This window comes from Solanum tuberosum, unplaced genomic scaffold (assembly GCF_000226075.1).
Source record: "Solanum tuberosum cultivar DM 1-3 516 R44 unplaced genomic scaffold, SolTub_3.0 scf00215, whole genome shotgun sequence".
NCBI classification, from domain to species: domain Eukaryota; kingdom Viridiplantae; phylum Streptophyta; class Magnoliopsida; order Solanales; family Solanaceae; genus Solanum; species Solanum tuberosum.
This window is the reverse complement of record NW_006239140.1, coordinates 1014243-1028430: the sequence shown is the minus strand read 5'-3', so window position 1 is coordinate 1028430 and position 14188 is coordinate 1014243. Positions and strand designations below refer to the sequence as shown.

Sequence of the window (14188 nt, the reverse complement as noted above, 5' to 3'; positions counted from 1 at the left end):
TTAAAACTATTTTTTTTTTGTCTATATTGTAATTTAATTTTTGTATTTGAAAAAAATAATTGGTCATCTATAATAAGTTTTACAAGAATATTAGTGAAACATAAATAAATTTGACCATCAAAATAATAAATCTAAATTAGTCATTGAAACAAAAAAAAAGTTAAAAGAAATATATATGTTTGAGGAGGATTAAATATACTCATATGGGATTATAACTTTTTTAAAAAATAATTAACCTGAAATTATTTTTTTTCATTTCCGTTAGAGGAAAAGGGTATATGTGAGCCATTTGTATATAAGTAAGGTATATATGAGCCACTTTCATAGCGAGGGGTATATCAGCTCTTAATGACAAAGTTGAGGGGTATATCAGACCCTTTCCCTATTTTTTTATTTGATATTGTAATAGTGTTTAAAATATTTGTTAGATTTTAATATGTCAACTAGAAAATATGAATCCGGTCATTCAAACTTAAAGAAAAGAAAAGTCGATAGCTTGATAAAATCTCAAAAAGGTGCTCTTGATAAATTTTAGAAGTGGTTTGGCTATATTATCGATTGAAAAAAATTATTAGAAGAGATTGACTACACAAAAATTATTAACAACTTTGCATCTCAAAAAGCTAGAAAAATAGATTTAAAATAAAAAACATTTTTTTTTAAGGCCTCTAGTTTGATTTTGGCCTTAGGCCACCAGTGGATTTGAGCCGCCCCTGCTTTTAATATTTGTTGATAACGGTTAATAATCGGTTATATTGGGCCCGTATCATGGGCCTTTGAATCTAGTATATATATGAAAGAGAACCTTAGGCCCGTCTACGTGGCGTCACCACAAACCAGAATTCCCTTTTAATTTATTTATTTTCAAAAGTAGTCTTCCCCTTTCATGAAAAGTTGTGACATTTATGAAAAATTGTTACTTTTATAAAAAAAATGCGATTTTAATGAAGAATTTTGACTTTTATGAAAAGTTGTGAGTTTTATGAAAAATTGTGACTTTAATGAAGTGTTGCGACTTTTATGAAAAGTTGTGGCTTTTATGAAAGGTTGTGAACTTTCTGAAGGGTTGCAACTTTTTCAAATAATTGTAACCTTTCTGATAAGGAACAATAAATATTTGTTCACACTACCATTTGTTGTCTATAAATAGAGGGATTTCCTCTCATTTTAAAATAATGAAAAATTTGAATCTCCTCTTCTTCTTCACAATTAAATATTTGTGTACTTTGATCCTATTGAGTGGCTTAAGTTATTAATTAATGACTTTATTTTTACAGTCATTAATTTATGCTTAAGTTATTAAGGATAAATGATAAGATGTAATAATTTTCATTTTCTTTTACATAATTAATGTTTGTTACTACGTAATCTTGTATGTAAGATAATATATTGTTTTAGTTTTAATAACTGATAGGTTTTAAGTATTATTTTATAAATTCCGTGATATTAAATTCCTGCGCGAAGCGCGGATAATCTTTCTAGTGAAAATAAATTAAAATAGGCTATATCAATTAATTGAGATTTAATATAAGTCATCCTAATATATTTACTTTAAATTTAATGTTTAATATAAGTTTTTTTTTCCTTCTTGTTAAAGATTTATGCGTGAGTAGAAAGTGGCGAAAACTTGTAATATAAAAATAGTGTTTCATTTACATTGAATTCATATACTTACTCCGGACCTTAACAAAATAATTGATCCAAAATACTTATAGTTGATTTTAAGAAAAAAAAAAGTATTATCTATTTTTTCCCACAGCGAGCACAAGAATAGTAATAAATTGAAATTAATAAATAAATAAAGATAATTTAGTTAAATTATTTCTTTAATTAATATTTTCTTAAATGAAGTACAAAACACGAATATAACAAGTACAATAAAAAGGACAAGAAGGAACAATTAATTCCAACTTACTTGATATTGATACACAGTTATACATAAATTCTCCGTCTCATATTAGTTTATTATTATACTAAAAATAGTTGTCTCATATTAGTTGTCCACTTTATTAAATCAAGAAAATATTAAATAATTTTTTTCTACATTACCCTTTCTATCAATTCTTTTTGAAAGTGTTCACATTTGTTTGTAAAATTCTTAAGAAGTTTCTTAAGGAATGCATTAGTAAAAATCATCTTTTTATTTTTGATTTCTTAAACACCGTGCAAATTAAAAAGTGATCAACTAATATGAGACGAAGAGAGTATAACTTAAAGAATCCATTAGGCTATACTCTATAGTTTAAAGATCTCTTATGAACAAATAGAAAATCTTATGAAAAAATAATTTGTCTAATTTTATAAATATTTGACGAGAATTTAATATTTTACCAGTCCCAAATATTATACTACATAACTTTTAAAAATAAAAATACTGCCTAAGTAGTATTCTCAAAGGGGACAATTATATAAAACAATCTTATTATTGTGGTATAGTAGACTTTTTTTTGTTTTCCACCTTGTGTCTGGTATCCGCATTAGAGCCTAACCTGACTATTCATATTCGCGTAAGGTAGGGCTCTACTCAAAGATTCTTTTTCATACCCATGGCTCAAAGTCGAGAATTCTGATTAAGGAGATAGCAACATCATCCATTGTATCACATCCGTCGATGGTTGTGCAGGAGACTGAAGAAACACAGAAGTCTATACAGGCGAATTTTGCAAGTTCACACACTGATCTCAAGGGTGCGAGTCAACCTAACTTATTATTGGGCTTCAGCCCATTTTTAGAGTCTCGTCGAGACTTGGATTTGACACCATGCAAAGTGGGCCTGTCAGAACTTTTAAGGCTTAATCCAAGAGGTGAACAAATGTTTTAGGGATTCAATATAGTCTTAAATTTATGTTTACAATAAGTAATCCTAAAATTTGTAACATGTTTCCATAAATTACTCAAATTTTAATATTTACCTTTGTTTGAAACTATTGTATATTACTTATAAATATTATACATAAATATGTAATGTATAATTAATAAATAATCACTACATAATTTATGTATAATTAATATCTATATCTTATATATCAGTTATACACTAAATATAGGCATGTTTATCACTAATTTCTCCTGACTGTACTTTTAATAATAATAATAATAATAATCAATATGGTAAAAGATTCTCTAACTTCAATATTTACCTTTGTTTGAAAGAATTGCATATTACTTGTAAACATTATAGATTATTATACATTGATATATAGTGTAAAGGGATAATGAGTACATTAATCTATATGTATACCATCTACATTATTTACACACTATATATGGAGACAAAGAAAATGGTACTCCATAAGATAGAGAGGTTGCTATTTTTTACTCTCTGTGTGTGAGAGAGAGAGAGAGAGAAAATAGAAAAACTGACTATAATGATATATGAAATATAGAGTTGGATTAGTTTCAATAACAAAAGAAGAACAGAGTTATTTATAACTTATTTCTGATGTATAACATTGTATATACACTGCCATCACTATTACACATTACAAATGCATTGTATCAATTATGTATCTGATCTGTATAACTATGTATAAATAATGTATTTTCTTATATAACCATACATAAGCAGGCTGTTATACACTATTTATACATGAGCATCATCATTTTAATAGAATAACTGACAGTTTTCATAAGCTCGGAGATGAGAAAAAACTCTTAACTAAAAAATTCATCAAATATATGTAACAAAGTTGAGAAAAAGGAAAAAATGACGACTAATTCTAACACAAACTTAATGGTACAATAAATTTACAGTCCATCGATTTTAGCTTTATTTTTAGTACTGACATGAGCCAAATAAAATAAAACGAAAGAAATATCAAATTCCAATATATATATGTGTGTTGTTTCATAGTCTAAACATTTGGCTTTCATCTTTAGTGATAAGTTAGTGCATCAACCATTACATTAATGTTTCATCATTTCCTCTATTTTTTTTCTCACTGTTTGTTTGTATGTCTTTGTCCACCTCATTTGAAAGTTGTTGAATTGGTACATTCGTCATCTTCTTAATCATTGTTTTGTCCTTCATTTGTTTGTTGAACTAATTAATTGGACCGTACTCTATTTTTTAATGTGCAAAAGAATAGAACACCAAATATGTAGCTCAATTTTTTAATCTTAATTTAATATCCCGTTTGTTAAATGAAGTCAAATTAAAGTTCGAATGGTTCTTTAAAACTTCCAAAAGATTCCCTAATTAATTCTTATAATATACAAAGATTCCTTGCGTCTAAATATAAAGTCTATAACCACACAGGGAATCTTAGGAACGATAGAGTTAATGTCGACGTGATTGTCAGACATTTGAACTAATCACGCTTATATAATTATATTTCAATTACGTATGCAAATTGAGGTTGAAAAAAATTAAGGAAGTTAGGTCCTGGATATCCTAATCAAATTGACTCTTGTGGCCGTAGACTACAAATATGTATAATGTATTAAAATATTTCTAATCGAACGATCAAACACGGTCCACGCAATCATCCTCCATTTCTATGATCTTTTGTTATGTAACTCGAACAATATCGAAATCTATGATATTTGTGTGGACTAATTTCTCATGAAAATTCGTGTGTAAAATGTCTCCTTAACAGGATAAGACCCTTTGTATAGCTATAAGTTTTAGGGGTCGTTTGGTAGGGACTAGGGAGTATTAAGAGAAATAGTTCATGCATTATGTACGATATTATTTAATATTATGTTTGGTAGGAATTTTGGACGTATGTATAACTAATCCACACCCTACATTGTATTATAGGATCATGTGTTATTAATACCTTCTATTTGCTGGTATTACTAATACCTTTCGCTTAACTTATTTCATGTACCGGATATAAATCCACCTACAGGATTTACACATATAAAATTCATAAGCTCTCACAGGTGCATCATAATCTTTGGATTGAATCCCAATTAAGAATTATCCAGCCTGTTTTAGTGGAGGGGTCCTAAATAAAGCCGAAAGCAATATCATACTTTATTGGATTATTAAGAAAAGTCCACTTTTTAATGGGGATTTTGATTAGTGACTGTGACTGTGACTGGTGGGGCATTCAATGATCCAATGCAACATTTACACTAAGCTTACGTTTTTTAAAGACAACGCCAGAAATTTACCGCAATTATATGCTTGACTTAATGAATTGTCGATACAAATGATTATGAAGATTCAAAGCATTTTCAAGATATACAACAACAGAAAAAATTGAATAGAAAAACTCTCGAGCATTTCTCAATACATACGTTATTGACTATTGCCTATGACAATATTGAAAATATGACATTTGTTGAAAGTTTCGACTCTTTAAAATGTTAAATTAACAGTACTATTTCATATTTGAGGATAATATCATATAAAAATAGTTTAATATCACATACTTTTCAATATATAAAGGAATATAAATTACAAATAATATTACAAGGATCAAACTCATAATTTACCAATAAATCGAAACACTAAAAGTTCAACTATATATCATATTATAGAATGATATGATCATTAAGTTGAACGTACATTCCAAAGATCGATATACAGAAATTATTACATAAAAATGTTATCTTAAGGATAAAAAGCAATATCCATGATAACATTATTCATGTTTTATGCTAATATATACTGATAACAACAATGGAAACAGTAAAAAAAACATTTCCTTGAACATAGTAAAACAGATTACACATTATTATTACATAATAATAAAGCTAAGTCTGAATTCGAATAATTTCATCCTTTTGAGTAGGAATAGGAAGGTGACCTTTCTCCTGTAGACTCTTCACTGTCTCATATAAGCATTGTTTCACTGGTGTAAATTCCAGCCCCAAATCCTTCAATTTTTGGTTTGAGAATTTGTACGGTTTTACCCTTGGCTTCGTTACATCCGAACACCTAATATTTTTACAAGTATAACCAAGATTAGAATATATGTACAACCAATCGTAACGAAGACATCAAAAATACATTCGAGTTGATAAAAAGTTGGTTTGGTCCCAATATGTTTTGTTGGTAAAGCAGAAGGAGAAGTTGGGACCAGCTGAGCCAGACAAGATAGTGATGGTGTGTTAGGTAAGAGCATTTCAAGTTTAAAGAATTATTGTTGATACTCAAGTGTTTGTTAGTGGGTCACTTGTATTTATGGTAGCAATGCTTAGGTCATAATTAAGTACTATTCTTACCAATAAAAATTTGGTAAAATTCCCTTCATTTGTGCATTAAAAGATACTAGGAAGCAAAAACATCCAACAACTAGCAACTAATGATGCATATTTTGTGGACTAGGTCTTAAAATTGAAATAAAAATTCATGTAGTAGTGCGATTATGTTAATAGATTTGGGAATTGAACTTACTTTGTGGGGATGGGATATTCAGGGAAGAATTTGGCTAGAATTTCAACGATGTCACCACGATGAAGCACACTCTCAGCACAGAGGTAACGGCCTGATGCTGAAGGAGTTTCGTAGAGAAGTATGTGAGCTAAAGCCACATCCTTAACATGTACATATGCTTGAACTGAATTAGCATATGTTTTAGCTGAGCCAGTAAGGTACTTAAGGATATGAAGAACACTAGCATTCACAGTTTTTTGTAGCAATGGTCCAAGCACCAACACTGGATTTATCGCGACTAAATCAACTCCTTTCTCCCTTGCCTCGTCCCACGCTGCTTGTTCTGCCACCATCTTGCCATAACAATACCAATTCTGTATATATAATAGCAAATTTAAATCAGTAACCTGAGATAACACGTTACATTTATTACGTGCAAAACTTTAGTATTATTGACCTTAGTGTTCTTGCAGAATTCAGGATCACTCCAGCAAGTCTCGTCAACTACTTTTTCAGGGTCTCTGCTTGGGTCCATGTACACAGCTCCAATTGAGGAAGTAAACACAACGCGTCTTACATTAGCCTCTGCTGCTGCTGTTATCACATTCTTAGTACCAATTACTGCTGGCTCCACCATTTGTTCCTTCAACATTTAATCCCACAAGAAAATAAATTACTAAACAAAGAGAAATTAGAAGCAAAACGACATTAAAAAGACCTTTTTTTCCCATCATGGACCTCTTGGTGGAACATTAAACATAAACAAATTAAAGTTTGTCTAGCTTGAAATGACAATCCAACTAATGGTTCAATTGGACCCAGTACACCAACTACTACTACTAAATTATTATGTTTATGTTTCCTCATTTTTCTCATGAAATATACTACTCAAATCAATCACCAAGAAATGAAAAACGATTTTTCTTAACCAAAACTAGTATGATGATTGATAATCCAACTAACCAACATAAGATAAGAATTTTTTTTTAGTTGTGTGCACGCTTATACAAAAAAATAAAATGATTCCTTTCACATCCCAAATTTGGTTTTACTTTTGTCCCTTTGTCTAATTAAAAAAATAAAATTCGCTATATTCAGGTCGGACCACAAAGGTTTATTGTATATTGTACGTACATAAGTTAAGAAGACTTACTGGATCATCAGTAACTGGTGAAGCTGTGTGGAAAACTCCGTCACAGCCATTGATTGCTTCACGCAAACTCTGATAATCAAGAAGATCACCTCTGCATAGAGTTAGCCTCTCTTTTGCTCCTTCAAGCTCCCTCAAATGACAATTCTTTGGATCATCTATAAAAAAAAAGCATTAAATTCTATAAGTACTAAAAAACAGAGTATATTCAAGGATTTAGAGTCACTGAGTTCAAAATGAACGAACTCGATATAAATTTTAATTTCTTTCAACATACGAGGAGAAAATGATGGGTTGAATTGAAAATATGATGAAGATGGAGTATTGTGTGCATACCAGGATTCCTTACAGTTCCTCTAACAGTGTAGCCTTTTTCCAGAAGAAGTTTAACGAGCCAAGAGGCGATGAAGCCTCCGGCACCGGTAACACAGACGACTCGACCGGAGACTGACGGCATGCTACTAAATATTACTTTTCCGATGAACTCAGTGATGAAGATGATATAGGCAAGTTGAATTAGCTAGGCTATTTTCTTGGAAAGTAATATGTAAAACAGAGTGAATGGAGTGTCTTTATATAGGGGTGGTTTGGTACATGACACAAAAATAATAATTCTTTCAATAAAATTTTAAGATTATTTTATTTTATATTATTTTTTCTAAAATATTGAAATTATATCCCATATAGAAATAGGTGCGGCTCAAATTCAAATGGAGACCTTAAATTATGATATATATTTTTTATGAAGTTTATTATAGCATATTATTTAATCTTTCTTGAGATATAGTAGTCAAGATTAGTTAAATTTCTATTACTTATTTCCTCGTATATGAAAAGTTTATAAATTCTACAAATAATAATCTATAGTATTTGTTTCTTTTAAAAAATATACTTATATTTTATTATTATCTTTAAAATGAGCCCCCTCAAATTTGAAGACCTAAAGCAATTGCTTTTTTTAAAAAGTTGTAAAGCCACTCATGTATAAAAAATGAGATAAAATAATCTTATGAAATATCTTTGCTTATTTCATCTCGCTAACCAAACGATCCAATGTAATATTATTTATTATGTAATATGTATACCAACTTTTTGGCTCAAACTTGTTGGTATTACTTACTCTGATGTAAACGGACTACTTGCGACCCCTCAACCATGAGATCCTAATTATATTGAATTAAGTTAATTAAATCGACTAAAATAACTATAAACAATATTTGATCAACAAGATTGTTAATGAACTAAAGGAGATTAGGAATAATTGCACGTTTGGTCCCTCAATTATTAATGAGTTCTAATTTTGATCTTAATAATATTTTGCTAAGCATATTTAACCTTCCATAACTAAAATATTTCTTTTTTATCCTTTATATAAGAAATATAATTGATGTTTAGCGTATTTTTAGTACTATATCACCATTAACTATGAAGTAACAATACATATTGTATATAATGCATCAATAATTGAATGGTTTTAACACTTAATAGCGAGACATCAAAATTGTACTTATCAATTATCTAAAAGTCAAATATGCTTAACTAAGAATTACAAAGATCAAAATTAAAATTTATGGATATTTGAGGGGCTAAAAGTGCTAATACCCCAAAGGACTTTGTGAGTGTAGTTTACCTTTTTGGGTTATATTTTGAAGTTAACTTTACATATTTTAGACTAAATATTTTTAAACCCACTATTGTTAATTAGATTAATCAAATTAAAGTGATTAGCAGTCAAGAACAAATACCTTTAAGAAATTCTAGTGATGTTGTTTTCTTTCTCCGGTCAAGATATTGTAGTTGACGAAATGAGGTCACCGGCGTTATTTACCGATTAAATTAGTAAAAGTATGCTATTATTGACTAATCCATATGGTAATTTGATAATTTATTAATGTAATGTGAGTAATTAAGCTCTGAAGTCTGAAGGTTCTATCAACAAAAGTGTGTATTGACTTTGAAAGAGCAAATTAATGTTCTAAACGTTCAATATATTTTGATAAAGCACAATGTTTATTCTGGAAGACAATATCATTTGAGTGATTAAGACAATATTTAGATTATTCTTAACAAGAGGCTCAATATTTAATCCAAGGAATATAAATTTTTCAATCTAGCCAAATAATCTAGTGCTAAACTTCTAATTCACATATTAACGAAATTTTAATTCTATAATATTTGGATTTAGTCCTTATTCGTTGGTCCTTTTTTCGTTTATTTCTTAAAATTTGTGTTTTTATTTTCATTCTCTATTCATATTAATCCATATGATAATTTGATTATTAATTAATGTAATGTGAGTAATTAAGCACTGAGGGTTCTATCAACAAAAGTGTCTATTGACTTTGAAAGAGCAAATTAAAGTTCAATATGTTTTGATAAAGCACAATATTTATTCAGGAAGACAATATTATTTGAGTGATTAAGACAATATTTAGATTATTCTTAACAAGAGGCTCAATATTTAATCCAAACAATATAATTTTTTCAATCTAGCCAAATAATCTATTGCTAAACTTCTAATTCACATAATAACGAAATTAATATAGTATTTGGATTTAGTCTTTATTCGTTGGTCCTTTTTTTTTCGTTTACTTCTTAAAATTCGTGATTTTTTTTTTCATTCTCTATTCATATTAATTTCATTATTGAAAATTATCTCAAAAAATTAAATCCTAAATGGTGTTTTGTACAATTTACTTTCTCCGGACCTTATTAAGGTAAATGTAAGGTCTGCATACAACTTACTCTCCTCAGATATTTTTTGTGAAATTACATGGTTATGTTATTGTGAATTACATTCTTGAAATTACATACCAACAAAGTTCAATCCTATATTTAATTTAAAAAGACAATTAGCTAACTATGATTAACTAATAATAATATATTTAAAGATATCTATAATGTATTAATCGAGTTAATGAGAACATCATCAATTATATTTAGAGGTAGAACACTAATTTGAACTTTATGAATTCTAAATTTAAAACTAAGTATTAGTAATTAAATTTTTAGTATATTTTTTTACATTTTATCAGTTTTTAAATTATAAAATAAAATATAAATTTAAATCGCTATATTTGACCAAACTATTATAGAACCCTTCCAACTTCATTGATCCATTGCTAGTTGCGACCCTGAACCATGTGATCCTAATATTGAATTAAGTTGATAAAATTGACTGGAAGAACTATAAACATTATAATCAACAAATTTTTAATAATTTGAAGGTGATTAGGAATATTGCATTTTTGATCCTTCAATTATTGATGAATTCTTATTTGATCCTTACAATATTTTGTTAAGCATATTTAACATTTAATCAACTATAATATTTATTTATTTTATATGTGATTTTTTTTTGGAGTTATATGCCTTCAAATAAGTTTACGTAATAGTACAAATTTAATATAATACATCGATACTTGAATGATTTAGCACTTAATACATAATTCATTAAATTTGTAAAGATTCAAAGTCTGAGAGATAAAAAATGCACATATCAATGAATTGAAGGTTAAATGTATCTAACTAAAATTTATAAGGATAAAAAATTAAAATGATCAATATTTGAGAAGCTAAAAAGCTAATATCTCAAAGGATTATGTGAGTATAAGTTACATTTAGAATTTACTCTAACTTACATACTGTAGACTATTCTTAATTAATATTAATAATCGGGTTTAAGTATTAACAGTCAAGAATAAACACTCTTAAGGAGTGCTAAGAAATTCCAGCGTTCTTGTTTTCTTATTGTAGATGCCCGGAATAAGGTCACCGGCATATTTTATCAATAAAATATTACAAGTGTAATTTTTATTGACTTGTATGATGATTAACAAACGTAATATACTTGTAAATTAATTGAGTAATTTATCAATAATATATTACAAGTATAATTTTTATTGACTGATATGATATTTTGATGATTAACAAACGTAATATACTTGTTAAATTAATTGAGTAATTTAACCTGTGAAGGTTCTATCAACAAAAGTGTCTATTGACTAGACTTTGAAAGAGCAAAGTACTAAAAAAATCAACATTTTTGGATAAAGAACAATATTTATTGAGGAAGAATATCTAATAATGACTAATTTCTCCAAACACGTTTGTTTTTAAATAACAATATATTTACTTTCACTAAATTGAAAATTTTACGTTATTGGATTATTGATGTTCTTGTTAGGAATAATTATCTACTGCTAATTCACATATTAACGTTCTTAATATTTGAATTTAGTCTTTATTCGTGCTTTTTTATCTCTCGTTTTTCTTTTCTTTAAATTTCATCAATTATAATCCGGTTTGTATTTTCATCTTTTGTTTACATTAATTTCATTCTTGAATATTATATTACCTAAAAAATTCAATCCTAAATAGTTCTGGTTTGCTTTATGGAAATAATTTGACTGAAATAATTTAGGAAAATTAATTTTGTGGCTTCAGAATTACCTAAAGATACTTTTTTTTGTTCCTGTATAGGAATAGAAAAATGGAAGTTGTAATCCTAAATAGTTTTATTTACTTTAGGAAAATAATTTGAACAAAGAATTTAGGAAAATTACTTCTATGGCTTAAAAATTACCTTTTGATACTTTCTTTTCAATTCTTGTGTCATGTATTAGGCTTTTGAGTTGTAACTTTATCAGTTTTTTTTTTTTTGTCGAAGTAATACTTCTAAGATCTGTTGGAGTAAATACTTCTAACTTGCTTCAAGTTAGAGTTAACTTGAAGAGGACTTGTTTACTATCGTTGTACAACAAGGTTTAAAGCCAAATTTTTAGGATTATTTTTGTAATCGAGTTTGGCTCAGTGTTTTAATAGAGGAGTTGAGTTTTAATTCCATAGGAATCTAAGTGAATTGTGATTTTTTTTTACCTTTGAGCCAATATAATTTTCGAGGTTAAAACAAAAAAAATATAGAAGAAATAAAGATCAATGGCTTTAATTTATTTATATTATTAATAATTGTGAGATGGTAGGAAGTACCAACATGGATTGTGGTGCACTGGTGGGAGTGCGTCACCCTTAGCCAGAGGTCTTGGGTTCGAGCCCTGGGTATGGATAAAATCTTGTTGGGAGCGCCACCCCTGAATGGGCCCTACAGAGCGTGATCTGGATTTAGTCAAAGCTCCAATGTGGGCTCCGGACATCGGGTGGGAAAAAAAAAGATGGTAGAAAGTCAGCCAGTTATTACTAAAAATAAACAAATATTTAATGCTAAAAATGGTAATTGTGGTTAGTGATAATAAACAAATATTTAATGCTAAAAATGGTAATTGTGGTTAGTGATTGAGGGTGGGTCATGAACATTTGAGGCCTAAACTCAAACTTTATTAAGAAGCTTTAAACTTAAAAAATCATATTTACTAACATGTTCCATTCTTCATAAATCATAATTGACATTATTGAATTCTGAGAAATAATTAAAAAATAATATGCTACTATGATGAACAATTTCAAATTTATAGAAAAATATGTAATAAAATACATCCCAATAGTGATACATGACAAAAAGGACAATAACATGTGCAATGCGTGTTCAATATATTATATATTTATATATGATAACCCTAGCGCCAAAAAAAAAAAACTAACCTATAGTCTAATATAATGGAGTACTAGAAAAGGAAATTAAGTGATGCACTATGAAATCAAAACATGATTGATTTTGCATTTTGGAAGAATAATTAAAATTTAGAATAGGAAACCACATTTACATAGGATTTGGAATTTACTTAACTCGTGGCTAATTAAGATTTGTAATAAAATTAATATAGGAATATGATTTCTAATCCTAATTAAATTAGGCTTTACAATTTTATAAATAGAAATCGTGCTATAGCTATTTTCATATAACGAGTAGAGAACATTCAAATCATCGAAATCCATAAAACTTTTCGGATTCAAACAAAATGAAAACAGAGTACTCTGTTTCTCAATTTCATCCTTTAGCTGCAAAAAGAGCCTCGATAAGTTTATCATCATTCGGATCAGGAGGTCCGTTTAGTTTTGATTCACTCTCTCGGAAATGGAATTCGAAGAAGAAGAAAGAGCCTTTTCCTGATGAAAAGTCATCGAATAAGCACGAGGCAATGGGGAACGAGTGGTTAGAAACAGGGCTGAAACTCAAATGCCCACCTGCAGTTGTTGCAGTCAGGGCTGCACTAGCTAGGACTGTTTTTGTGAAGACTATGCGGCCGCAACCATTAGTTTCAAAGATGTTAGTAATTGGAGCATTGGGAATGGCAGTTAATATTCCATTAGGGATATGGAGAGAACACACTGACAAGTTCTCATTATCATGGTTTACTGCAGTTCATGCTGCTGTTCCTTTCATAGCTATGTTGAGGAAATCAGTTGTGATGCCTAAATTAGCTATGGCATTAACCATTGCTGCTTCTGTATTGGGACAGATCATTGGCTCAAGAGCAGAGCGACTTCGACTACAACATATTCAGTCTAGTCCAACAATCGAAAGAATAACTAACATCAAGTATCAATAATTGAGTTCTAATCTAACTTCTTTATGTATGTAAGTAATTTTTTTAATTATAAATATAAATTTTGGAAGTTGGACCGAACTCGTACTCGACCTTCTAGTTCAACCAATGCGTAGCAGTAGTGACACATTACAAAAAGAAATAACATGTGCAGTGCTTGTTCAATGAATCCAAGTTTCTCACGTAACTGCACAATGAATCTAAGTT

At 28.8% G+C, this 14188-nt stretch overlaps 2 protein-coding genes across 2 annotated transcripts; one reads left to right on the top strand and one right to left on the bottom strand.

Annotated features, from left to right (window-relative positions):
- Positions 1 to 5448: 5448 nt before the first annotated feature.
- On the bottom strand, positions 5449 to 8038 carry LOC102580211 (cinnamoyl-CoA reductase 1). The gene is made up of 5 exons (XM_006356187.1): positions 7815 to 8038; positions 7482 to 7636; positions 6786 to 6971; positions 6350 to 6702; positions 5449 to 5890 (listed from the first exon to the last, which is right to left on the bottom strand). Exons 1-5 carry the CDS (start codon positions 7933 to 7935, stop codon positions 5707 to 5709), a joined length of 999 nt encoding a protein of 332 aa, XP_006356249.1. The 5' UTR covers positions 7936 to 8038; the 3' UTR covers positions 5449 to 5706.
- A 5355-nt stretch (positions 8039 to 13393) lies between these two features.
- Positions 13394 to 13984, top strand: LOC107062283 (uncharacterized). The gene has a single exon (XM_015312762.1). It carries the CDS (start codon positions 13394 to 13396, stop codon positions 13982 to 13984), a length of 591 nt encoding a protein of 196 aa, XP_015168248.1.
- Positions 13985 to 14188: the final 204 nt, after the last annotated feature.